The following is a 25924-nucleotide window of genomic DNA, read 5'->3' on the forward strand; positions in this document are numbered from 1 at the left end:
CACTTGCCCAGGAGTATATAAAGGACAACTCAGTCATGCCATGAAGCCAAAAACTAGCCTTCTATACTCTGAGAATATTCCAGGGCCTTGGAAATTCCAAAGAGAGTCAAAGGATTAACTGCAGTTGTTCAGGGTTAAACAATCCTTGGCATCTGATATGTCTCTTTGAAAGTGAGACGGAAGTGAGCTAAATGGTTTATACGCATTGCATAATGTGGAGTGAAAATTCACAATGTAAAACATTACATGTGAGAGGGCTGTAAATATTCATCAATTGAATATGTATAAAGGAGAAGGGCTAAAAGATGATATGAGGAAATGAAAAAGGTAATTTCATTTTGTGATGGAATTGGTGTCAATTTTGGCTTTCTGTCATTTCAGAGTAGAACCTTAACAAAGCAGTAATATCAAATATTTTCTTTTGTTTAAAAAAAAAAGGAGAAAAAAATTATTAGGTCTTCTGAGCATCAGTAATGCCTGTAAACTAAGGTGCTTTTATACCAAGGAAGATGGGCTTGTATGGGGACCTATGATTAGTGACCCCACCAGATAAGATTTGGGGTGAGAATGTCCTTTAAAAAAACCACAGAATGTTCTACAAATAGGAGATGGACAAGTCAATTTTCTCACCTGCAATAAAAAGGCAGAAGTCTCAAATGCAATGATACTGGAGAAACACTCTGTAAATTGCAAATGTGATACAAATGAAGACTCTCTTCCTATCAAGATTGTGTGAAACTGCTGAATGGACTAACACAAATGTAAACATTCTGCAGGGCTGTGGGATCTTAAAATATGTTACTTAAGGAATGGATCAATTTCTCCGGGTTTCTTCCTCCACCTTTCAATTTATCTATGTCTCTCTGAATCTCTTGTGGCGCACTCATCATATTTAATCTGTGTGTGTTTCTGCCTCTCTTTCAGTGTCTCTTAATCTCTCTTCCTCTTTGTGTCTTTCTGATACACCCTCCCCATCTTTCTCTCTCTCTCACAGCCTCCCAGAAAATGGCAAAGTGTTCCTTTTGAGGGGCACCCCTCCAGTGTCTTCTAGTCACTGAAATCCACTTCCTCACAAGGTCACGGGCCTTGGATGATTCCACACCCTCAGCTGGGCCTGGGATGAGGGTAGGGTTGTTGTCTTCTCTCAGGATGATGGGTACAGAGCCTAAGATTGACGAACATCTTGGGATTCCACGAAAATGTCTGAGATCTTTAAAAATGACTAGTTTCAAAATATGAAAACTAAAACCTCAATGACAAAATTAATGAATTTTAAATTAAATGCTTATCAAATGCAACATTTTGTCAATTAGTCAACAGTAATGCTACTGAGCTTAATTTACAGGGGGAAAAATCTGCCCCCTTCCATCGTGCAGATTTTTATAAAATTATACATAGGGTATATGTAATAAATAAGGGAGTGGGTTCATTTTATTTATTTATTTATTTTGCTTTTAGGGCCACTGGTGTGGCATATGGAATTTCCCAGGCTAGGGGTTGAATTGGAGTTACACTGCCAGCCTACACCACAGCCACAGCAACATGGGATCTGAGCCTCATCTGTGACCTACACCACAGCTTTCAGCAACGCCAGATCCTTAACCCACTAAGCGAGGCCAAGGACTGAACTAGCGTCCTCATGGATACTAGTTGGGTTCGTATCAGCTGCACCACAACAGAAACTCCGTGTTTTAATATGTCTTAATTGACATGTAGCCAAGTGCTCTGGGCTTAGGGAAGTCTTAAAGGGAACTTGGCTATTGATATGAGTGAGGGGAAGAATAAAACACCAGAGAAATTGGTTTTTCTGTTTTATTTATTTTCCAATAATAGAAACAGCTAGAATAATTATTGGTTTCACAGTAGGCCACTAGCAATATGCACTGGATTGAGGTAGATGCAATAGTAAATTAACGCCTATCTCGAAGTTACCATTGTGGCCTAGCAGGTTATGAACCCAACTAGCATCTATGAGGATGTGAGTTTGATCCCTGGCCTTGCTCAGTGGGTTAAGGATCTGGTGTTGCTGTGAGCTGTGGTGTAGGTTTCAGACATGGCTCAGGTCCAGCATTGCTGTGGCTGTGGTGTAGGATGGCAGCTGCAGCTCCAATTTGACCCCTACCTAGCCTGGAGACTTCCATATGCTGTGAGTGCAGTCCTAAAAAGCCAAAAAAAGGGGGGGGGGGGAGAAAAAACTGTATCTCTCTTGATACAACAGTATTGAAATAGCTTTCTATATAAGAAGCTCTGTGAGTTTTTAAGTAAACATTTTCAACCTATTTTGGCAATGTAATTTCTTTTTCTTTCCTTATGTTTTCAAACACAAAGGGCTCCCTCTCTAGTCCTTTTTACAAAGACAGAGCCAAATTACTGATGAACTATTGGCCAAAGCAGAAAGGTAGCAAAACCAATGGTATGAACAGGATTCCCTCATTTGAAAACTACAGAAAAAGCACAGTGGCTCTTATTCCTTTTACTAATGTGATAGCTACAGACTTTGATTTAAGCAGAACAAAATTCAACTGCCTATTAATATCAGTAATATCCTACAGTTAACTGACATCTTTTATTCAAGCACTCCAAAGAAAACTACAAATCTAGATATATTATTGAGGGACTTAGGCAAAATGAGCAGCTGTAAAGGTGGTTTTATCATTCACATTTCACTGCCAGCAAAATGTATTTTAAATGTAATAATAAAAGTACCTAGCAATTTTAAATCTTACTATGTACAGGCACCACTCTAATAGGAGCTGATAGTCCCAATGACAGGGCTACTATTAGCCTCATTAAGCAGATGATAAAACTGAGGCTCAGAGAGGAGGCATAACTTTCACAAGGTAACACAACTAGCAATGGCACAGTGCAATTCAAATTCAGGTGCTCTAAACATCATACTAGACCCAGTGCCCATAATCACTACAGTTTTTAAGAACAACAGTAAACAGGCTCTTTGGTTAACAGTCAGACTCACTAGAACTTCATCATGATGTGGTCTTTTATTAAATTATTTAGAAGGGCTAAAGTATGTTTCCCCAAACTGTAAGTTTTTTTTTTTTTTTGGATGTGCCTGCAGCAGGAGGAAGTTCCCAGGACAGGGATCAAACCTAAGCCACAGCGCTACCCAAGCCACAGTAGTGACAGCATCGATTCCTTAACCACTAGGCCACCAGTGAACTCCAAGCATTTTTTAAAAGGTTTAAAAATGAGAGCGAGTACTGTCCCTCTGTTAGAGGTGGGTTTTTTTGTTTTGTTTTTGGTTTGTTTTAAATAATCAAGTGCAAATGAAGTTAGAAACTTAAGAGTTTAACATTTGGTACATTCTGGAAATGCCTAGGAAATCTTCAAACCTAATTTGGCTATATATTTTAAGTGGGGGCATGCTTTGTAAATGCTTACGGATGACCTAAGACTCTGCTACTCAAAAGATATTCCTAGAGGAGCAGTATCAGAATCAGCATCAGCATCACCTTGTGGCAAGTTAGGATGCGTCTCAGACCTGCTGAACTAGGACCCCATTTTAACAATGCCCCAGGTGATTCAAATGTACATATAAGTTTGACAATCACTCATCCAAGAGAACTGGCCTCCTTTTTTTTTTTTTTTTTTTTTTTTTAAGGGCTACACCTGCAGCATATGGAGGCTCCCAGGCTAGGGATTGAATCAGAGCTGTTGCTGCTGGCCTATGCCACAGCCATAGCAACACAGGATCCGAGCCACATCTGTGACCTACACCACAACTCATGGCAACGCAGGATCCTTAACCCACTGAGTGAGGCCAGGGATCGAACCAGCAACCTCATGGTTCCTAGTTGGATTAATTTCTACTGTGCCACAACAGGAATTCCAGAACTAGCCTCTTTTTAATTTGGCAGATATATGAGTCCTGTAGTTCACTGTAATCTTTTTTTTTTTTTTTTTTTTTTTGGCTTCTAGTTAGCTCAAAGTCAAATATGCAGCTGACTTTTTAAAGGAATTGTCAAGGACCTCGACAATTATATTCTGCATATTAACCTCACCCAGATTTATACTGATTTTCTTATTTTCCTTTCACTTAGAAATTTTATACCTTGTTATATAATCTCTGTAAGCTGCCTCAGATGCTTTTTAGAATGGGAATGTTTATAAATAAATGCACAAAAATAAAACATTTGCTATGTCCTGTCTCGTCATTCCATGGCCTCATGCCATCATTTATGTTTATTCTTATTTCTAATATTTTAGGTTAGATCAAAGCACAAACTCAAAAAGGAATCAGTGAAACATAGAAATGGAAAGAAAACCCTTCATGTGTAGGGTGAAAAGAATGTTCCATCTTTAGAAATCAAAGCAAGAAAAATGGAATGTGAAACTTGTTCCAGGGCACCAGTCAGAGTCTGCACAAGGCTGCCTGCTCTGGGATGTGGCACAAGATTGGAAGGAGGCACTGGGGATGCTGTTACCAGCAGCAGCTTGCCCCTCAGTAACCTCAGTGCTCTGTGGGCCAGGCTGCAGTGTGCTGTAGGAATGCCAGTACTGTATTCTGGATATCAGGGACCTCTACCCCCCACCCTCACAGAAAGCAAATGCAGTTAAGAAGCCAGGGACAAAAATGTCACCAAATTGTTTGGAAACACTGCAATAAATGACCCAGTATTTTCTCTCTCCTGTCTTGTTACGCAAAACAAACAAACAAACAAACAAACAATGCACTCCAAAACAAAAACTAATGAGAGAAAAAAAAAAACCAATAGCAAACTTTGATACTTATTATTACACCATTTTTAAGGACTTTGGCGGGGATATAAACCATGCTTTCTCAACTGAGGAACTACAATTTGAACATCAAATATGGGTGTCTTTTTAGAGAACAACTATCATAACTACTAAGAATTTGTCTTTGAACATGAACTAATGAAATGCTCACAGCTCCTATATTTGTAGAGAACCTTCCCTATTACATCAATCCCCACTCCTTATTTTTATGAGATAGATAAAAAGTTCCTCTTAAGTGAGAGCAGGGAAAGCCAGCATTGCTGTGAAATAAAGCAGGACCTCAGGTTGGGCTAAAGCAAATGTTACCCTTCAGAAACAGGTGAAAGCACCTGAACTCTTCTTAAAACCCACTCATTTGTTTAGAAAAAATCCAGCTAGGTTTCAACAGCAAAAGACCCAAAGGGAAAGCTGGCATGTTTGTGATCTTAGGTCTTATCCAGATCAGATTCCCATTGAAAAGAGTCACATATAAGCACTTGAAACATGCTGGGAAAAACTGACTACTTTAGGAAAAAATAAGTCTCTCTCCAACCTGGCTTGAAATTTTTGTAAATGATACTTTGTTGAACTAGTTGAAATTTTACTGGTTATTGTATTCATGTTATCAAATATTCTTTTGAAATTCTGCTTAGCAAAGTGAATGTATAAGTGCTTTATATATCAGTCACGTCCACCTGAGTATGAATTGGTTTACCCAGTTTATTTCCTTCTTAAAAGAGGTTAGATTTATGGTCTGTCCACGGTTGTTGCTGTTTTCGGTTTTTTGTTTTTGTTTTTTTTTTTTTATCTTTCTTCAACTTGACACCGACAGTATACTCAAAGGATTCATTCAATACCTACAGTTCTTCCAGCTCCCAACTACCACCACAGAACCCATGATGCGGTTTTAAGGTCTAAGTCGTCTGGATAATTTTTTTGATTCTCACTTAGGGAGGACTCAGAAATCTGTTAAATAGACCCAGCTCCTAGGGGGGTTACTAGAACCCTATTTCAGTGTTTTTTGTTTTTGTTTTGTTTTTTTTTTTTTTGATGACTAGAAAATATTTAATAAGAATGTATTTTATTCTACATGAGCAAATATTGGAACTTCTTTAGTAAGAGATGTTTCAGGCATCCTGCAAAACTCACCCTTCCACAGCTACTTTTTTCCATTTCACTCAGAGGGTTTATAGAGATTTTAGCTATGTATATAAGTTAACAGATGCTTAGGGAGGTGAATCTATGGTGGGGTAGAAGGGTACATGCTCAGAAACAGAATAAAGGACCTCATGCCTTAATAGATACAGCTTAGGATTTTCCCCCTGCTACTGTGAATCTAAGGAAACTTGGGAAACCTGCTTTAACCTAGGTGAAAAAAATGCTCCCTCGTATAGTAGGCTTGTTTCTTTGGCGTGTGGGTTAGTGAGGGCTGGTGGTGGGGACTCTTCTCACCCTAGAAGATGTGTCAAGAAAAGATTAATTCTCTACTAGGGAAAGATGTACTGCAGATGCCTGAGAAATACAGCAGGATGATGGGAATACTCTCTATGGAGAGCCTGGTCCTCAGCATGGGCAGAAGTAATCCTCCCTTCTCCCTCAATCGCTTCCTCCCTCCCTCCCTCCCCACACTCCTTCAGAGTCACACAACAGGAGCATCCCAACTTTCTGTAGCTTGATTAAGAACAGTGGTAACAGTTCGAAGACAGCTCCCATTGATGCCTGCCTCCTGGTACTCTCACCCTGTGTGGCTCCCTCCTCTCGGTTATGGACTGGACCCAGTGGCTTGGGGCTAACCAACAGGATACAGCAGAAGTGCAAGGAGGTCAGTTTTGAGATTAGGCTACAAAAAGACTCTGGCTTCTCTCTCTTCTCTTTCTACCCCCAACCCCATTTATTCTAAAGATGCCAACTGCCTTCTTGTGAGTTGCCCTATCGAGAATCCAACATAGCAAGGAATTCAAGGAGACCTCTTGCCAATGCTAGGGACGAATGAAGGCCCTCAGCTTAACAATCCAAGAGGAACTGAATACTGTCGACAACTTCACGAGTGAGCATGGAAGTGAATCCTCCCCTAGCTGACCCTTGGGGTGATCACAGCCTTGGGTACCATCCTGACTGTGGCCTTTTGAGAGACTTAAGTCAGAAGCACTCAGCTAAGTCACACCTGGATGACCCACATAAACTGTGAGAGGACTGTTTGTTATGTTGCGCTGTAGAGTTTCTATTATGCAGCAAGTGGTAACTATCACAAGCATATACATTTTAAAACAGTATATATTACCTATTCGCTGATATTTAAGCATGAGATTCCTTTAAAAAAATGCTTTGCCTTCTAACATTTCTGCCTCTTACTGTATCTCAGGGTTATTATTCCTGGTTTAAGGAATATAATATCATGATTACCTATAGGAAAATATTCTTTTTTTTTTTTTTTTTTTTTTTTTTTTTGCTTTTTTTGCTTTTCAGGGCCCCATCTGCAGCATATGGAAGTTCCCAGGCTAAGAGGCTGACTTGAGCTGCAGCTGCCAGCCTACACTGCAGCCACAGCAATGCTGTGGGATCCAAACCGCATCTGCGACCTACACCATAGCTCATGGCAACACCGGATCCTTAACCCAGTGAGTGAGGCCAGGGATTGAACCTGCATCCTCATGGATACTAGTTCGGTTCATAACTGCTGGGCCGCAACAGGAACTCCCTAGGAAAACATTCTTAATATCAAAGCAGCCTTCATGAAGTCAATCCTATCACCTACAAAGTATAAAAACTTGAGAATTAAAAAAATATATAAACAATTTTTTTGGTTCTAGTTTTGATTCTATTAACTGAATTAATGTTTCTTAAAGAGCACGTGACAGGTCAAATAAAAGATAGGACAAATGCTAAAAACTACCTACCACAAGAACACTTACTTCTTACATAAAACATCACATTTTCAATGAAAGTTTCCTCCAAACAAAACGAACATTTCAATAATATTTGGCTTTATAAAATACCTAAAATTCAAGTTTAAGGATACCTTTTTTTTGGGGGGGGTGTCTTTCTCTCTTTTCTAGGGCTGCACCTGTGGTGTATGGAGGTTCCCAGGCTAGGGGTCCAATTGGAGCTACAGCTGCTGGCCTACACCAGGGCCATAGCAACACGGGATCCGAGCCGCATCTGCAACCTACACTACAGCTCACGGCAACGCCGGATCCTTAACCCACTGAGCAAGGCCAGGAATCAAACCTGCGTCCTCATGGATGCCAGTCAGGTTTGTTAACCACTGAGCTACTATGGGAACTCCTAAAGATACCATTTTGATGCCAAATCTGAGCTGCATTTTTCAAAATCCCACAAGGTAGGGTAAGGATCTGACATTGTCACTACTGTGGCACAGGTTCAATCCCTGGCCTGGGAACTCCAGCGTGCCACAGGTGTGGTGGAAAAAAAAAAAGCCCCAGGCAAAACTGTCACATGGAAGACTAACATGAACCAACCTGCATGTTCTTTGAGAGACAGAGGGAGCACATTTTTTCCAGGCTTTGCAAATAGTTTCCTAAAACAAATCAGCTAGCTGACCAAAACACATACACATACCAGAAAATTCCTAAGTCTTGTCTTTGCTAAAGCTGACTTTTTTCTTTTGGTGGGGGGAAGAGCCTTTATTGGTCTCCTAGTCATTAAAAAAAAAAAGCCAATAAATAGATCAATACTATTAGTTAAAATGCTTGCTTTGTCATTCCTGATGATTTTAGTATTGCCAGATGCTTTGGTTCGGGCTGGGGAAGAAAATACTGGAAATGGAGGAAACAACAGGTGTACTAAAAAGTAAACTATCTGGATGTCCCCAATGACTTCTAGATACACGTGCCTGCTTTGGGTCCTTGGTGAGAGAGAAGGCTTGTTTGGGTTTTGGAGGTTAGAGAACCTGCAAAGATCTTCAATGACTGCAGGGCAAAGCTGCATGCATGTCTTTGTGCCGATGAGCAAGGCTATGAGCGGTCCTAGTGTCTCTGAGGAGACTGGGGTTTGCCTCTGGGGAAGAACAGTCCCCCTCTTTGTTCTCCTAGCCCCATGCATGTGCCTGGCACATAGCAGGGGCTCAAAAATAGTGGCTAGGTGACTGCATCAACCTCATTCATAGGGTGACAAGCCTGGCTTATGGTGAGCAAGTCTGTCAAAGGACAAGTATCCTGCTCCATGACAGAGGGTAAGGAGGGGAAGAGGGGAGGAGTTCTTGCTCCCCACACTCACCCCACAGGGACAAGTCTGCAGGGGCTGTGCCTGTCCCAGGACCATTTAGTGCGCTGAGTAACAGTCATTGCAATGGCCTTGAATTCTCCCTGACCTAGAAAGGTAAAGATGCGGCACTTGGTACGAATTTTTGTGCTAGAGTGGATTTCATTTCAACTCAACTCTAGGAGAAGGCACTAGAGACCTTATAAAAGAAGTGTATCCCTCTCTGGGCTCTGGGGCCCCCACCCTGCTGGGGTGTCATGGTGGGATCACACCCATCGCTCCAATGATTCTGTGCTTACACTGGGCACTGGAATTCCTGTAAAAGTCAGCCACTTGGGAGGAGCAGGGAGGCCCTAAGGCCTATTCAGGGACTCACCCTACTTTACAGGTGGCCACCTTCAGAGCTGTATGTCTGGAGTCACCTGTCCACCTCTGCTCCACACCTGCCTTAAAGTTTATATTTAGTCAAGTCAAATGCCACTTCTGCTGCTGCTGCTGTCACTCTGTACTTCCTTGGCCAAACAGTCCCATACCCAACATCCATCGAAAGAGCCCATAAACTACTGGGAGGTACTGAAACGCCCACAGAATAATTTACTGGGTAAATGCCAAGTTTGGAACAAATCCTGATTTTCATAGGGCTCTGACTGTCTTTGGGGAAAGTTTTGTGTGACTGTTAGAAACACTGGGTACAGTGCAAAGATGTAGAGTTTGTATAACGCTGGCTATGGCTAGAGAGAGGGCCAGGGAACCGCTGTCACAGCATCTTTAACCAGAAAGCACTGCCACTATCCCATCGCTGTGAGTAAACAGATCCTGCACGTAAAGAGGAAAACTCCTCACCCTTCATGAGCTCCCCTTCTGTTTTATGTTATCAATCCCGCTCAGTGAATGTTTACCAGGAGATTCTGGTAAACAAAGTCGGCTTCACCTGTGTAGAATATGACAGTTTTTTTGTTTGTTGGTTTGGCTTTTTAGGGCTGCACCCGCTGCACATGGAGATTCCCAAGCTAGGGGTCTAACTGGAGCTACAGCTGCCAGACTATGCCACAGCCACAGCAACGTAGGAACCGAGCCGAATCTGCCACCTACATCACAGCTCGTGGCAACGCTAGATCCTTAATCCACTGAGTGAGGCCAGGGATTGAACCCACAACCTCATGGTTACTAGTCAGATTTGTTACTGTTATTCCACGGTGAAAACTCCTAGAATATGACTTGTTAAATGGAGCCCAGGCTGGATTCTGATAGAGCAGGGAAAGAATACAGTGACAATGATAATATGATTATTAAAAAAAAATTACATGATTTATCAATGGGTCTCTCCCATGACAGCTTCGTGGCATTTGAGTCTTAGAGATCAGTGAGTGAGAAGGGCGCCTCCTACAGGGGCATTAGAGACATGGGGACTCTTTTTCAGCCATGATTGGTGTTGAAAGTGGTCACCAACTGCCCTCCTGACTTGCACGAGTCTAGGGCTAAACTCCCAAACATGACTATGGACAGACTGATTTCTTCAGGTCCAGTCCAGTCCCCAGTGATGAGATCACATCAAAACCTTCCCATGGGAGAACTGCCTTCCCCTGGCACCTACTCAGAGTTGAACCTCATCCAGAAAAAGATGGCCAAGGCAAACTGGGGCAGCCACTCAGGTTCTCCCAGGACCTTGCAGAGTTAAAAATCAGCCTATCAGAGAAATCAGGGATGTCCCTGGGGCACGGGGGCCACCAAACCCCTGCTGTAATCCCTCTTGTAAATGGTGGGTGGGAATGTAAGTTGGTGCAGCCGCCATGGAAACAGTATGGCGGTTTCTCAAATAATGAAAAATAAAATTACAACATGACCCAGCAATTTCAACTCCTGGGCTTATAATCCAAAGACAACAAAAACACTAATTCAAAAAGATACATGCACCCCAATGTTCAGTGTAGCAGTATTTGCAATAGCCAAGACAAGGAAGCAACCCAAGTATCCATCAATAGAAGACTGCCATAAGAAGATGTGGTATATACACCCAATGGAATATTATTCATCTAGGAAAAAGAATGAAAATTTACCACTTACATGTGGAATCTAAAATACAGCACAAATGAACCTGCAGAACAGAAACAGATCACAGACATGGAGAACAGACTTGTGTTTGCCAAGGTGGGGGGAGGGAGTGGGATGCCTGGGGACTTTGGAGTTAGTAGACGCAAATTATTAATTTAGAATGGATGAGTAATGAGGTCCTACTATACAACACAGGGAACTGTATACAATTACCTGTGACAGAACATAATGGAAGATGATATGAGAAAAACTGATGTATATATATGTATGACTGAGTCACTTTGCTGTACAGCAGAAATTGACAGAACATTGTAAGTCAACTATACCCTAACAAAAAATTTAAAAAATAAATAAAAATTAAAAAAATTTAAAAACCTACTTTTGCCCTGGGAAGGCCTTCACATAGCATCTAATATTTTCCCCCAGGGCATTCTGACTTCTGCTGCATGGGGCCGAGGACAACCTGTCTGGGACTTAAAAGCACAGGATATGCATTAATGAAGAGCTGTCAAAACACCTCTGCTTTAGAGAGGGCCAAACACTTCATAGGAAGAGTAGGCCTCTAAAGTGCCCAGGAAAGTCAGAACAAAGAATGAAAAGCTAAAAAGTGGAAAAGGTTTTTTTTCCTTCTAAATGGCAAAAGAAATAAGAGAGAACAACTCCCTGAAGGATATCTCATCAGAAGACAAGCCACTTCAAAGAAACTTATTTGAAAATAATAATTTAAAAACTAACAGAAGTAGAGAAATCAAAGAAAGAAGGCTTTTTGAATTTCAGCAAGCTCCTTCTCATCCAGGCAAACTATTCATCATCATCATCGTCATCATCATCAAACACAGGCCCCGTCTGCTGCACTTTCATCACCATTTCTCTGTTGCGTCCACCCCCACCAACCTTATAATCCCACCCCGTGTGAACACAGGATGCTTTATGAACCTTTCTGCTGAAATGTATGTAAAGAATGTCTGGGGTAAAATTACATTCACCCCCAATAAATGGACAGAGCAAGATTTTTTGTTAGGAGAGTTGTTTACAGGCAGTGATATTAAAGTATGCTGGACTTACAGGGAATGAGTAAAAAACAGGCACCAATGAGGGGCTGCAACTTGTGAAATCAATGATATAAACATACAGAGACTCAATCTCCTTAATATGATTCTATTACTGCCTGTTCTTTTAGTTTTGTATTTGGGGCAGGATTGTTGAATGTGTAAATAGGTACAGTAAACAACACACTCCCCTCCCCCCAAAAGATTCAGCTCTTTCTCTATAGTACAGGATACATTTCTCCACCCTTCTCTCTGCCACATCCTTCAAAAAAGTGCCAGGTCTCTAAGGTCATGACTAACTCATGAAAGAAGGCAGAAGCTGACAAAGTAAAATAAAATCCTTTGCAAAAAGTGCTAAAACGGCGATCTCTTGGCTCCCTGGAATACCTTTCCAGTTGTTTTTGAACCTAGGCTTCAAGGGCAAAAAAACGAAGTGGGTGTTTTCCTTTAAGAAGCTGTGACTCCGTTCACTTTAAAATGTAAGACACCTCAGTGTGCCTGAATCTCGAAAGTGAGCAAATTGTGCCCTCAAGTGGCTAAATGTTGTACTGGATGGAGAGCTTTGCTAAACCTACCATTGCTGCTAAATAATCTTAGGTAAGTGCTTCACGCCTGAGTTTTTTCATTCTTCTAAAAGAAGGATGGCTAACTTTGGGAGCAAGGCATCATGGAAGTGGGGCTTGTGCTTCCAATTTAATATGGAGACCAACTTGCCAGAGCAAAGTCAAGTAGGGAACTTAATTATCTGGATAATTTTGGCACTGGGAACTCACTTGGCCTTTGTCTCCATTACTTGGCTAATTCAAATGATTAGATGGTGCCTGAGCTGTCACCGCTGTTCCTAATTAAAGTGTTTATAATAAGTTTGTGTTCCACAAACAATTGCTTGCTATGTCTAGGATAACCAAGGACTGGGCTTCAGGGTTGTCTTGTGTTTACAACGGAGTTATTTAAACACTCCTTGAAAGGTGAAAAGTAGGCATTTATACAATACATATGCTCGCACATGTGTGAAGGAGTATATTAGATTTTCTACTGTAACATCATTTGTAATGTCAAAAGATTGGTAACATCTTAGATGCTCATTAGTCTGAGGTTAAATGAATCACGATACATTCATATAATGAGATTCAGTGCAGGCATCAAAAAGCACAAGGCTGTTCTCTGTTTTCATAGAGATGGGCTCTTCATAATACAGTGTTCAATGAGAAATCAAGGTGCAGAATGGTGTGGACATTATACTTGCATTCTGAAAGGAAAAATGTGGAGTTGTACTGGCTTGTGCATACGTGGTTTCTTTCTGGAAGGATACGCGAGAAACTGATAAAAACGAATGTTTCCAACTTTCAAACATAGGATTGAACTGTGACCAGTACATGATTTTCATGTTTTGTTCCCTAGTATTTCTTCGGGGTCTAGGAAAGGGCCTAGCACATTTTAAGCACTCAATAAATTTTTGGAATAAATAAATGAATAAAATCAAATATAGATACATATATATGTATATTTTAAAAAACTCTCTGCTGTCTGCAAAGAGGCCAACTTTACAGCTGGAAGTCAGGCACAATAGAGAGAATTTTCACTGTACACTTTTAAAATATTGAACTCTGGAATAGGCTACCTATTCCAAAGTAAATGAAATTCAAACAACTAAAGAAACAAATAAGAATGGCGATTTATTATGGGGAACAGTTATTTAAGTAAGGCATTGTTTTGATGGTGATTTAGACCAGGGTTAATCATACCATAGACTGTTAATCATTAATTACCAACAACCTTGGAGTACTTAGAGTGTCTGAGGAACATTAACCCATTTAAAAAAAATCAACCGTATCCTTACATGAAGAAGTTTTCTGCTCTGCTGTAGATTCTGGAGAGACAAGTACCTGCACATTGCCAAATCCATCTCACCTGACATCCTGGAACACACTAGGACTATGTCCCAGGTCAGGTGGATTAAGTCGCATGGCCCTCTCCCCTGAGTTCCCAGGGGCTTGGATCACTGTGAACCTTTGGGTGACTCTATTGTATAGTTATGAAGAGGGTCCATGAAAGGAGAGGGAATCCTTGATTTTTAAGGATGTTGTATGCCAGAGGCCCGACCCCAGACCTCCTGAATGGTGGTCTCCAGGGAGGACTGGACATTTGCCTTTTTTTTTTTTTTTTTCCTAAGAGCCACAGGTATGGCACATGGAGGTTCCTAGGCTAGGGGTCTAATCAGAGCTGCAGGTGCCAGCCTACACCACAGCCTCAGCCACAGCAACACTGGAGCTGAGGCACATCTGTGACCTACACCACAGCTCATGGCAAGGCTGGATCCTTAACTCTGAGCGGGGCCAGGGTCGAGTCCTCATGGATACAAGCCAGGTTTGTTATGGCTGAGCCCCCATGGGAACTCTAACATTTGCATTTTTATATAGCTTTACAGTGAACACTGAGGCACACCACCCTTCTCTCCCTTCCCCACTCCCTCCCCCAACACTGAAAAGATCCATTCTGGACAGAGAGACAACGGGGCTCAGACTGGACAAAACAAAGTTCCTCTCAAGGATACCTTCCAATCCCCATGCCCTGATTGCTTCCTAAACACCCCACCCAGGATTATTTATGGCTCATCTGTCTCCTTAGAAATGCTGTTCACTCCATTATGATTTCAGGACAGTCACTCAAGAGCAGCTTGCATATTTATCCTACGCTGTGCTTTCTGCGCCTGTAGGCGGCAAGTCTGGCAGGATTCCTCAAACTGCTGCTGTGATATCTGGTCTCACAGGGCACCTCACTGTGAGACCAGATCTCAGGCGAGCTTCAGGAATGCAGACTTCTGGTCTGGGAACATTCAGCTAAACAGGAGGTGGCCTGAAAACAGCTAATTATCCATCAAAGAAATCATGCTCTAACTGATATGCTTGTACACAGCAAGCAAACGCGGTTCTCCGCAGCGAGCCTGATAATTGGATAAAAAGACCTCGGAGGCTCATGGGGGCTGGGATGAGAGATGAAAATGTACTTGATGTGGATTTCTCAAATGTAATCACCAGTTAAAGGGACGGCAAGGAGCTTAACAAGCTCATTACAACCTCAGCGCCTGTGATCTGCACACATACCCCGTAATAGCCACAGGATAAAACACCCTTAAAGTCCTCCCCGGGCTTGGCCCAGCCTGGGTTGTTTTTTCTCTGCCCCCACAGAGGGCAGCTGGTGTCTCCACTACCAGCTGCCAGGCCACATGGAAAATAAGCCAGGAGTTGGTCCAAACGTGTTCTTGGGCTAACCACCAGTATTTTCTTAATCTGGGCATGGAGAAAAGGATGCCAAACTCAGAGTTGGATAATCCTGTTTATCAACCTCATTTTCCCAGCTGTTCTGTTCTGCTTTCAGAATGACTGTTATTCTTGTGATTTCGAAAAAGCCCTTGCTTGGGTCTGGTTCAGGGTCTGGTTCACTTGTCTGACCCCAGGCCTCTCAACCACAGGGGCTGCACCCTGCTGTGCAAGGCGCATGCCCCTGCTGTGGGAGATGCTGGGCACTCCTGGAACGAGGACTTTTGGCTTTAGAAGTTCATCTCTTCCTTCAGAACCAGTGTTTGTTTATGAGTGACCGACCCCCTTGGTGATTCATGGGGATACTTCCACAGCTGGGTGCAGTTCTTTTATAACCAATCTAGATTTCTCCTCACAGCCACCTGGATAAGGTAGGGGCCCCAGATCCCAGGCAGCATCCACAGGGGATTTGGCGGAAATGGTGCCCCTTGCTGGGCAAAACTGTAACCCTGACTGAGGGCACCTGAAGGGGCAGAGATATCAAAGGCGGCACCTGAAGAGGTGGGAGGATGGGGAGACTAAGGGTAGGAAGGCATCTCAGCCTGTCCCCAGCCAACTTTATTTGGGGCTCCACGGCAGCTGCTCCTTTAAGAGAGGTAAAATAACCTGAGTTCTATTCAGATAATACTAAATTGAAACCTCTATGAGAATCCTGTAAGGTGGCCACAACTCAAGGCCAGGCGACACCTGCCATTAATGCATGGAATAGTTCCCTCCACTCAAGGGAGCTCTGTGGTATATGTGAAAGGTATACAAATTTGAAATTTGATCCTGGCTTTGTCACTGGAGGCATTTCTTGCTTGGCCCAATAGATACTCTTCTCCACAAGTTCTAGGCAGATCAAATTTTTGGTTTGGGCTGCACCTGCGACATGCGGATGTTCCCGGACCAGAGATGGAACCCTTGCCATAGCAGTGACAGCACCGGATCCTTAACCCATTGATCCAGCAGGGAACTCCCAGGTAGAACAAATCTTTTAAGAGTTCTTCTTTTTTTTTTTTTTTTTTTTTTTTTTTTTTTTTTTTTTGTCTTTTTGCTATTTCTTGGGTCGCTCCCGTGGCATATGGAGGTTCCCAGGCTAGGGGTCGAATCGGAGCTGTAGCCACCGGCCTACGCCAGACCCACAGCAACAAGGGATCTGAGCCGCGTCTGCGACCTACACCACAGCTCACGGCAATGCCGGACCCTTAACCCACTGAGCAAGGGCAGGGACCGAACCTGCAACCTCATGGTTCCTAGTTGGATTCGTTAACCACTGCGCCATGATGGGAACTCCATGAACAAATCTTTATGCCATGCCATATTTCAAATTTGTGAGGTGACTCTGCTATCAAACAAAGAATTATCCCACAATTTATCTGCTCTGTAAATTTTAATTTTCACTTATTTGATTTCCTCAAAGGGATACAGCTATGACCAGAATTAGAGACATGGAAATGGTAAAGCCAACAGGAAATTACTCTAGAAGCCAAACCCTTAGAGTGATGTCCAGAATTCAACAAGGCCAAAGGAAACTTTTCTGAAAGAAACAGGAACTGCCATCTCTACTGAAATAATACCCTTGGGAGAGATAAGACTTTAGACCACATTTGTCACTGATACCATAATGTTAAGAAGTAGAGGCCTTTGTTTGAAAGGAGACTTTGCTTTGGAAAAGGGAACAGAAGAGTTATGAGGTTACAAATTTCAACAGAAATGAGAAGATGAGGTCATCAAGGTAAACCAAGGCAACTTCCCAATTTGACCTGGGGTTCAAAATGAAGCTTCCATTTCTATTTTGTGAAATGGGAGTGGCGGTAGAAGAAAGGCTGCGCATTAGACTAGGACTGGTTTACTACCAAGACCATCCTAGTCAAAACCACTACAAAGCGTATGAAGCCTGAAGGAGAAACACTAAAAATTTAACAATGGCATGAGAAATTTAGATAATAAGATGTTCTCTCAAGTCCTTGATATTTTCACGTAGAAAGATTCTGAGCCAAGTTCACTGTAACTTTTCTCTTTCTTTCTTTTTCTTTCTTCCTTCCTTCCTTCCTTTCTTTTTTGTCTTTTTGCATTTTCTAGGGCCGCTCTTGTGGCATATGGAAGTTCCCGGGCTAGGGGTCTAATCGGAGCTGTAGCTGCTGGCCTATGCCAGAGCCACAGCAACGAGGGATCTGAGCCGCGTCTGCAACATACATCACAGCTCATGGCAATGCTGGGTCCTTAACCCACTGGGCAAGGCCAGGGATTGAACCTGCAACCCCATGGTTCCTAGTCGGATTCATTAGCCACTGAGCTGTGACAGGAACTCCTAACTCTCCTTTCTTAAACAAGCTGTAAGACATGGCAGCTTGGGAGCCAAAAGAAGCCCAAAACTGGAGAGAAGTATTACCTTCTAAGCATTTCTAAGAATAGAGGGTGGCCTTGGCATTTCCACAGTGTACAGAACAGCTAAAGAATATTCACTTTGCACTTGTGGGTCTGTTTCTCATGATGCCAAGCTGGGTCCAGAGTAATCTGTTCAGACTTGTCCTCCTCAGCACTCCTACATTTCTGAATCAGTAGGTGCACTAATGCATTCTGAGTCCCGCTGTGATATAATTAAGGGATAATGTTTGCAGCCAAGGAGTAGAGAGAGTTGTAAATGCCTCCCGTGGGTGATTAAATGCTAAGGGGAAGTTGAATAACTACAGAATTCATTTGGTGCAAGTTTATTCCACTGCCATGAGCATTTTTTTTTTTCAATTATAGGATCAGGTTTCTAAAAAGATACACAGCATCCATAAGCAAACATTTTCATGTCTTCATCTCCTGCGAGGGAATGGAGAACTTAAACTCCTGCACCGCAGGAAAGCTCACTTATCTAGAACGGAGACTTGGCTAAATTAGCATTTAAGAAGGGAAAACCAAGAGCTGTTTCCAAAAGAATTAGATGGGAGAAATGCTTGAGTGCTTCAATAATGAAAGGAAGAGGTCCACGTCTACTGTGGGAATGACTGGTGGGTTATATTTCTCACTGCCATTCAAAAAAAAACTGAAGTACAGTTGATTTATAATATTGTGTTCGTTTCAGGTAAGCAAAGTGATTTGGTTATACATATATGTAACTATATTACTTTTTAAAATTCATTTCCATTATAGATTATTATGAGATTTTTGAATATAGTTCCCTATGAGATTGTTTTACTCATTGCCATTTTTTTTTCCCTTTTAGGGCCACACCCATGGCACAGATGGACGTTCCCAAGCTAGGGGTCCAATCAGAGCTATAGCTGCTGGCCTACGCAGCAGCCACATTGATGCCAAATATGAGTCACATCTGTGACCTATATCACAGCTCACAGCAACGCTGGATCCTTAACCCAATGAGTGAGGCAAGGGAGCAAACCTACGTCCTCATGGATGCTAGCCCCCTTCAATTCTGCTGAGCCATGACAGGAACTCCCTCAGCGCCATTTTTTTATCTCAACAAACCACTCACTTACCCTGTTTGGGTCTAAGTTTGAGCATCTGAAAATGTGAGGGGTAGGGGTTCTCAGATTAAGGGAGTTCTGAAATTCTTCCCATTTCAGTCCCACATACACAAACACCACACTGGAAGGTGTGAATGAGGATCTAAAGTAAAATCAATAAAATGTACATAAATGACTTCATATCGTAATCAGAACTCTCTTACAATGTTGGAAGGGCTGCAGACTGGCACATGATTTTGGAAACAGGTGGGCATATAAATAAAACTGAAACTATATATCTCTTTTACCCATATTGCTGAGGGAAACTTCTGCATATGTGCACAGAGAGAAAAAGATAAAAATTCTCACTGCACAGTGTTTATAAAATAATAAAAATAATAATACCATTTGGTGTTCACAGATTCATAATATGTGAGTGAGTGTGTGTGTGTATGTGTGAGAAACCAGAGAAAAGAGAAAGGACCTATATAAGTTCTTGATGATGTGAGGAGAGGCAAGTTGGAGTCTATAACTGGAGACTGGAGATAAAGGAGAATTCAACTTAACTAGTATGATGATTTTGTGTGTACACACACACACACACACCAACAGCAACAGCAACGACAACAATAAAATGTCATTTCTAGACAGTGGGAAAAAGGTGATTATTATAACATTCATCTCTACATTTAAAAAAATCTTCTCAAAATAAAAAATAAGAGTATATGAGAAGCAATGTTTTTGGCAGGTGGATGCTGACAAGCTCCCTCTGAGCCCCAACATGAAGGGCCTCCAAGAAACTGAGACAGCCTAACTTTTAGGCCTTTACTGTCTAATCCACGCCATCCAATGTGGTAGCCACCAGCCACATGGAGTTACTTGTATGTGAATTCAAATTAATTAAAGTTAAAGAAAATTAAAATCAAAGTTCCTACACTGCAGTAGCCACATTTCAAATGCTAAAGGGTCACATGGGGCTGGTGGCTACTATACTGGGCAGCACACATAGAAAACATTTCTATCATTCCTATAAATCCTATTGAGCAAGCTGGTCTTGAGCTAAAAACCTGCCTTTTAGACCACCAGGACACTTTTGGTTACATTGCTCTTCCTTAACAATATGTCCTTCTGACCATGGGAAAACCCAGGTAATGACTACAAGGATTTCTTTTGTTTCTGGCAGGAATGTGTCCACTATAATCCTACAATCCAATTATTAATGAAGTAACATTTTCTTGTGAAAAAAAAAAAGAGAGAGATAAACCATCCTGAGAAAGTGACCTGGCAATTATCTATAGTTTTGTAAACATCATATTTCATTTCCTCCAAAACTTACAAAGTAGGAAAATGGGTTGAAGGATGATGAAAGCATTACCCAAACAAAACTCAAGATATAGATTCAATGGTTTCCAAGAGCCTTTGTTTCTTACCTGTACACAGTATGAGGGACATATACTTCCCGGGTTGGAAATTCCAAAATCTCTTTGTGTGGACGGCCCCGGTTTTCAGGAAAGGGTCTCACTGGCAGCATTTCAGGCGTCAGACAGCAATTGATAGTCTCTGGAGCCAGAGAAATCTCCAGTTTGAGTGAACCTAAAGAAGGAAAATAGGACTGTCTTAGTTGAGACACTGTCATGTACAAGGGGATCAAGAAAGATTACTGTACTATATTTCTTTCATGAAAATAAGGATAAACTGTGGGAGTATAGAAATTTTGGAATGCCTAGCTAATTTCCTACAGTTTGAGGAAAAGCATGGCATGACAACTTTTGAGATGTCGTTTCTGGTACTTAAAAAGCAAGAAATTGTAAAATGAGTAAGAATGGATTCGAGAATCTTTAAAGTCCCTTCCAAGAAGTACCACGCTATAAGGACATAGTTCAGTAATTTCTCTTAAATTCACAAACACTAAAAATTGGGGGTTTTAAAACTGAGTTCCCTGGTACCCCAGGGGACTGCAGAAATGCATTCAGGGGCTATTAAGCTAATGGTAAAGAAGGTGTGCCCTCACCTTCTCCCCAAACATTTCTTTCTTTCTTTTTCTTTCTTTCCTTCCTCCCTTTCTCTCTCTCTCTTTCTTTCCTCCCACATCTGCTGCATATGGAAGTTCCCAGGCTATGGGTTGAATTGGAGCTGCAGCTGCTGGCCTACGCCACAGCCACAGCAACACCAGATCTGAGCCACATCTGCAACCTACATTGTAGGCTGTGACAACGCTGGATCCTTTAACCCACTGAGTGAGGTCAGGGACTGAACTTGCATCCTCATGGATACTAATTAGATTCTTAACCCGCTGAGCCACAATGGGAATGCCTCCCCAAATATTTCACTCTTACTTCTTCTTATGCTAGGAGTTTCAGGCAATATTTTATGTGATAAATGGGGCTCCTCTGTTCAAACTATTACCCGATCATCTGAGTGTGAAACCCAATAGAAAGCATGATGATTATTTACAGAATCAATCTTTTAATAAAAATAGAAAACATTAATAGATTTGCCCCCCCCCCAAAGTAGACTGTAACTCCTAATGCAAAATCCTCTATTTCGCTTGACAAAATAGGATTTTTATCACTTGCAGCATTATATGAATAATGCATCTAATCAGAAATGGCTTTGGAAAAAAAAGAAAAACAAATGACTTTGGTACAACTAAGAGGATGAAGATAAGCCATCCACACCTGGAATCGACTTGACTCTTCTCTGTAGGGAGGAAGATCTTTTGTAGTCAGCTAAAAACTTGAATAAGTCTTCATCACTAAGGCGATCTCCCTCCTGCCAAGAGAGAAGTCAGGGTTAGTGTGGATGCACCTCAGACTCCTGGAGTCGGGACCAAGGCTTTCTCGTCAGATTTTTATCTTCAAGTTTATTTTTATTTATTTATTTATTTATTTATTTTTGTCTTTTTGCTATTTCTTGGGCCGCTCCTGTGGCATATGGAGGTTCCCAGGCTAGGGGTCGAATCGGAACTATAGCCTCCAGCCTACGCCAGAGCCACAGCAACGTGGGATCCGAGCCGCGTCTGCAACCTACACCACAGCTCACGGCAACGCTGGATCGTTAACCCACTGAGCAAGGGCAGGGATCGAACCCATGACCTCATGGTTCCTAGTCAGATTCGTTAACCACTGCGCCACGACGGGAACTCCTATCTTTAAGTTTAAATTGTAACATGCCTTTCATAGATATGAGGATTACAGGCAATTATGAAATCATGTAGTCAACCTCTTGTCAACGATTCTTTTTCTACCCCTCCCACCTCACTCTGCCTCTTCACTCCTCCTGGGACAGGATTTCTAAGGAAGGCTGCATTTCTTACTGCATTTCTAAAGAAGGCAGTCTGACGATTAGAAATTTTCTCCCCCTATAATTTAAACCCACTGATACTTTGATTTATTCCCTGTAACAAAACAGAATGAGTTCTAGTTCTTCAAAGACTTGAAGATGCAGAAAGCATCTTACATCTTTTTCCTATCCTCATCTTTTTCACTATTGTCTTGACTAAGAAGGCTAAACACAAATATTACCCTCTACATGCCTATGTGGGACAAGCATGCTGCCTAGAGAGCCATGTGCAAGAGCTCTGAGCCTTACAGTAGCCCAAAGGAAGGTAATTAGGTAAGTAGGTCTTGCTCCTAAGAACAGATGAGAAAACTCTGACTTTGTTCATTCAAGAGGTAATATAATTGGAAGGAGCATCTCCCAAACAGAAACCTTTTCAGTCCCCTTCTACCTCTACCATGAGGCATGGCGCACAGAACCCGTAGTAACCCTTAGGCATTTCAGTTTGTTAACATAACTCCTTGAGATGCTGCATGAGAACTGCTTGAGCAGTGGAAAAATTTCCAAAACAGAGTCAAAACAAGTCAGTCAAGTTGTTTTCCTGATCATAAAATACATGTCACATAAAATACATATCATGTAAAATCTTAACCACATTCAGTAGTCTTAAGTACATTCACTTAGTTGTGCAACCCGGTCTCCAGAACTCTTTCATCTCACAAAACTGAAACTCTGTACCCATTAAACAACTCCCCATTTCTCCCTCCTAGAGCCCCTGAAAACCATCCTTCTACTGTCATTCCACTTTCTTTCTCTATGAATTTGATTATGCTAGGAAATTCTTCATTCTTGAACGAGTCTCAGTGATTCTGAAATAATAAATAGCACCATCTGCAACAGTCCCACTATAAGAGGAAGCAGGCAGCTCTAGAAATCCTGAACATGGAAAACTGGTGAGATGGACATTTTTTTTTTTTTTTTGTCTTTTTCTAGTGCCGCTTCCTGGAGCATATGGAGGTTTCCAGGCTAGGGGTCTAATCGGAGCTGTAGCCGCTGGCCTACGCTAGAGCCACAGCAACGAGGGATCTGAGCCGCGTCTTCAACCTACACCACAGCTCACGGCAACGCTGGATCCTTAACCCACTGAGCGAGGCCAGGGATCAAACCCTCAACCTCATGGTTCCTAGTTGGATTCATTAACCACTGCGCCACGACGGAAACTCCAATAACATCTTGAGCCCAAGGAGAAGTAGCTGTTTTAGCCAGACTATTTTCACAGCCTAATAAATGAACTGACTGTGAAAGTTCAAATAGGATAGTTTGTACTAATGGGGACAAATCCTAAATTCAATTGAAAGAGCCAATACTCTTTAGCACTTGTGACATCCCAAGTCCTCTGAGAAGAGCTTTCCATGCCTTGTGCCATCTAACCCTGCTAACATCCACATGAAGCAAGTGTTATCATCCTTGTCTTGTAGATAATGAAATCGCGGCTTGGGGAGGTTGATCCATTTATTCTCTTAGTTATTATATATACCCCCACTTTGGGCTCCAACACTCATGCCATTATGAGGGGCAGACACACATCCAAACACATGGGAACATGAAGAGATACCTGTTTGAAAAAGCTGTTTATAGTCATGGTCTTGAAGTTGGATCCAAGCCCATTTTCCTCCAAGGATAAAGCTCTTTCAGAAAGTCTTCGAGATTGGGACAAAGTTCTGCGCTCACCCACAGAGCCTTTCCCTTTAAGGAAAACAATGGTTATTCTAAAGTTTGCCTTTCTGCTTGAACATAAAGCAGTTATTAACTCTACCATAGGTAAGATGTGTTAAGCACATGAACAAGAGAACACTGAACATGGTCATTCTTTTTTTTTTTTTTTTTTTAATCTTTTCTTGTCTTTTTAGGGCTGCACCTGAGGCATATGAACGTTCCCAGGTGAGGGGTCGAATCGGAGCTGTAACCGCCAGCCTACACCAGAGCCACAGCAACATGAGATCCAAGCCACATCTGTGAGCTACACCACAGCTTACGGCAATGCTGGATCCTCAACCCAGCAACCAAGGCCAGGGATTGAACTGGCATCCTCATGGATGTTAGTCAGGTTTGTTAACCGCTGAACCATGACGGGAACTCCAACATGGCCATTCTTATTTTGAAGATTCCCTTCCCCTACCCCTGTTTAGACTCCTGTGTTGAGTCCCTAATCGCCCTCTGACCACCGTGGAGAGGCCATGAGCAGCCTCAGTGCCCTCCCACGTGGACATCAGGGAAGGCTGGATGCCATGCAGCAGGAGTCCAGGGCTGCAGCCAGAACAGAGTCTGCAGTCAACAGTGTTTGCTTTTGCTTTATTTTTGTATTTGCTTTATTTGGTCAACAGTGTTTGGTTTGGTTTTATTTTTATATTTGCATTCCATTGGGAGAGGCATGTACTCAAATGCCCCTGAAGGCATTTGGGATTGTGACCTCAACATGCTACAGGTTGGCCTGAGTATATTCTAGATCTGAGCTTTCTTCTATTCTTGCCTTGGCTGACCTGACTAATGGTAATGAGTCACACCCAAACCTGAACGCTGAGACTCTGCTTAGTTGTTCCATACCCACTTTGAAGATATAAGTGGGGATCGTATTGCTTTTACAATGCAAAACCCAAGGGTTCTGTTGTGAAAGGTCAAATTGCTTAGAAGTCTAATGTTCCAACCCTGTCTTTGAAAATTCTCTTACCCTTAATTCTTGTCATGATGCCGAGCTGAAGCTTCTTGCTACCACTGAACCACCTAAACTTGCCATGCTGCCTCAGTATAATACATCGTATCTTTTGGTTGCTTTTTGACAATCACCCTCGTAGTCAGGTTAATTTATCCTTGTCCCAGAGCTGACTGAGGACTCAGCCAGCTCTGTGTCTTAAGTACCTAGTTTATGTGGCCTCTAAACAGAACTCTTTCAAAAAAGAATACCTGGGTCTATACAGAAATTGGTCACTGAAAACACACACACACACACACACACACACCCCTCTGTGGAGTGAAGGTTGGGATGTACTAAAATGAGATTTGTTTTCGATGTATCAATAAAAACCTAGGAGCTCTGACTGGTAATTATGAACCAAGAACTCCAAGATAGCAGCAGCAGTAACAAAATACCTTTGCTTCCACTCCTCTGCTACAGGCAACATTTCAGGAGCAGAGCGGCAGAGCTATGGAATGCATGAGAAACGTCCCAAGAAATGTGACTGGAGACATAAATATTTGCTGGATACAAAGAAGTTAAAAAAAAAAAAAAACCTCTGCCACAGGTGGGGGGAGAGATACTTGAAAACTTTGCAACTCTCTTGCATAGTTCCAAACCCAAACTGTTTAGAAATAAATAATTCAGATCAAGGGATAGGTCATGAAAAAGAAAGATGCTAAATAAATCAGAACAGTAACTAAATATTCTTTTGGCATCCACTTTTTTTTTTCCATTGCATTTGGCAAAATAAACTTTAAGGAACTGGAAATGTTGCTGAGAAACCTGCATTTTGCCTTGCTTTGCCTTTTTTTCTTTTCTTTCTTTATTTCATTTCTCTCCTTCTTTCTCTTTTCGTCTTTTTAGCAGCACATGGAAGCTCCCACGCTAGGGGTCAAATCGGAGCTGTGGCTGCTGGCCTACACCACAGCCACAGCAATGCAGGTTCTGAGCTGTGTCTGTGACCTACACCACAGCTTTCGGCAAAGACCAATTCTTAGCTCACTGAGCAAGAACCAGGATTGACCCCGCATCCTCCTGGATACTAGTCAGGTTCGTTTCCAGTGAGCCACAATGGGAACTCCAAAATTAACTCTATAAAGT

At 42.1% G+C, this 25924-nt stretch overlaps 1 protein-coding gene across 1 annotated transcript in view; it reads right to left on the bottom strand.

Moving 5' to 3' along the window:
- Positions 1-25924, bottom strand: part of DOCK8 (dedicator of cytokinesis 8) — a 234119-nt gene that overhangs the window by 96909 nt on the left and 111286 nt on the right. The window contains 3 exon segments of the mRNA XM_003121929.6: positions 20241-20403; positions 21489-21582; positions 23705-23835. Coding sequence (XP_003121977.3) covers positions 20241-20403; positions 21489-21582; positions 23705-23835 — 388 coding nt within the window.

This window comes from Sus scrofa, chromosome 1 (assembly GCF_000003025.6).
Source record: "Sus scrofa isolate TJ Tabasco breed Duroc chromosome 1, Sscrofa11.1, whole genome shotgun sequence".
NCBI classification, from domain to species: Eukaryota; Metazoa; Chordata; class Mammalia; order Artiodactyla; family Suidae; genus Sus; species Sus scrofa.